The sequence below is a fragment of the Octodon degus genome, unplaced genomic scaffold (genome assembly GCF_000260255.1).
Source record: "Octodon degus isolate 3935 unplaced genomic scaffold, OctDeg1.0 scaffold00074, whole genome shotgun sequence".
Taxonomy (NCBI): domain Eukaryota; kingdom Metazoa; phylum Chordata; class Mammalia; order Rodentia; family Octodontidae; genus Octodon; species Octodon degus.
In genome coordinates this window covers 5,668,722-5,670,253 of record NW_004524650.1, presented here as the reverse complement: position 1 = coordinate 5,670,253, position 1,532 = coordinate 5,668,722, and the positions used below count along the sequence as shown (strand labels likewise).

At 38.8% G+C, this 1,532-nt stretch overlaps 1 protein-coding gene across 1 annotated transcript in view; it reads right to left on the bottom strand.

Moving 5' to 3' along the window:
- The window catches only part of Cnn3 (calponin 3), a 33,433-nt gene that overhangs the window by 5,663 nt on the left and 26,238 nt on the right, over window positions 1-1,532 (bottom strand). Inside the window, exons 3-4 of the mRNA XM_004635701.2 lie at window positions 1,392-1,529; window positions 930-1,046 (exon numbers count right to left, since the gene is read on the bottom strand). Of these exons, the coding sequence (XP_004635758.1) occupies window positions 930-1,046; window positions 1,392-1,529 (255 nt within the window). The remainder of the gene's footprint in view (window positions 1-929; window positions 1,047-1,391; window positions 1,530-1,532) is intronic.

The following is a 1,532-nucleotide window of genomic DNA, read 5'->3' as shown; positions in this document are numbered from 1 at the left end:
AAATAAAATAAAAAAAATAATAAAAAAAAACCTTTTAGGATTTTTACCTTATGGGCCTGTGTACATACATTTACATACTAAAATATGCACATGCTTTTAAACTTTAAAAAAAACCACACTGGGGACCAGGGAAATAGCTCAGTAGAGTAAGTGCTTGCCTGGCAAGCTCAGTGTCCTGAGTTCAATCCCCGGTTCCACAAAAAAAAAAAAAAAAAAAAAAAAAAAAACACTGATCACAGAATTGAAAAACTGACTTTTTAAACTTTTACCTTAAGCTGTCTTTCAAACACTAGTGTATTTTTATATTACAAGTTCCTTTATGAGTTGTAATTTAACCAACTGACTACTGTTTGAAAATTCAGGCTTCCAACTGCCTACCACTTACACAATTTTGTACTTGGGAAAACTAAACTCACCTTGCACTCAGTAAAGAAAGGGGCAGTGTATGGAACACAAAGCCTGAAGCACTTAAGGCAGCAGCAGTGGCTTCGTGACTCTCCGAGGGAACAATGTAAAAGGAAACTTCACACAATAGAGTATTTTCCATGAATTAAGCTGACACATTTCAGCAGGCCTTAGTTGTATATCATACTTTATCAGTGTAAATAAAATTACTTTGGCACTAACACTTGTAAAATTGTTTCATTTGTTTAATAATATGAATTTAAAGTGCATTCTCTTAAAAAAAAAAAAAAAAGCAAAAACAGTATGATTAGAAATAATTCATTTCCTAAAGAAACAACTGTCAAGTCAGAAGTTTCCTCAAACAGTACTGTCATGCTCCTAATTTAAATATGTATAAACTGTATAGGTCATGTAACCACCCAGAAATCTACACTACGGCTCTTCTACCTATACTTATGAGAGACACTTAACATTTCACATGGCTAGAATTATTAAGACTGTGTAACTGAAGAAGCAACACTTACCTGCAAACCAATTACACTTTGGCCAGCCTTTAACTTTCCTTCATCAAAGCGTCTTGTTTGCTTTTCTGCATACTTCACTCCAATGTCAATGGTTGTGTGGAATCCTTTTGTTTTAGCCTGAGTAGAAACGTGGGCACTGACTGGGAAGGCACACTGGCATTTGGCCACAGACGATTACAGAGGGGACAGCAGAAAAGTCTGCTGACATAGGCTACTTTGGTTAGAGGCAAACTAGAGGTGAGAAGTAACTTTACATCTACTCAGTGACACACTGCTCCTGAGAGGGGAGGGCTCAGATTGGCTGGGCAGGGCGAGGCAGCTGATGAGACCACCTCTCCCAAGTTAATAGTCTCGGAAGACAGGCCCCTCCCCACCTGCCGAGCACCCACAGGAGAGCAACGGTGACGCCATGCACCACCAATGGGTAGGTGATTTTTTTAACCAACTATGAAGGGTACATACCAGCCCTGCTAGAGCCACCAGTGTAGTCTGAACCTGGGTCATGTTTCCATTCTCAAAAAGATCATTTGCTTCAAATATGTCATGTGGCTTCATACCATAAGCCTGAATAGCCTTAATGAAGTTGCCAATATTTTCCAACTG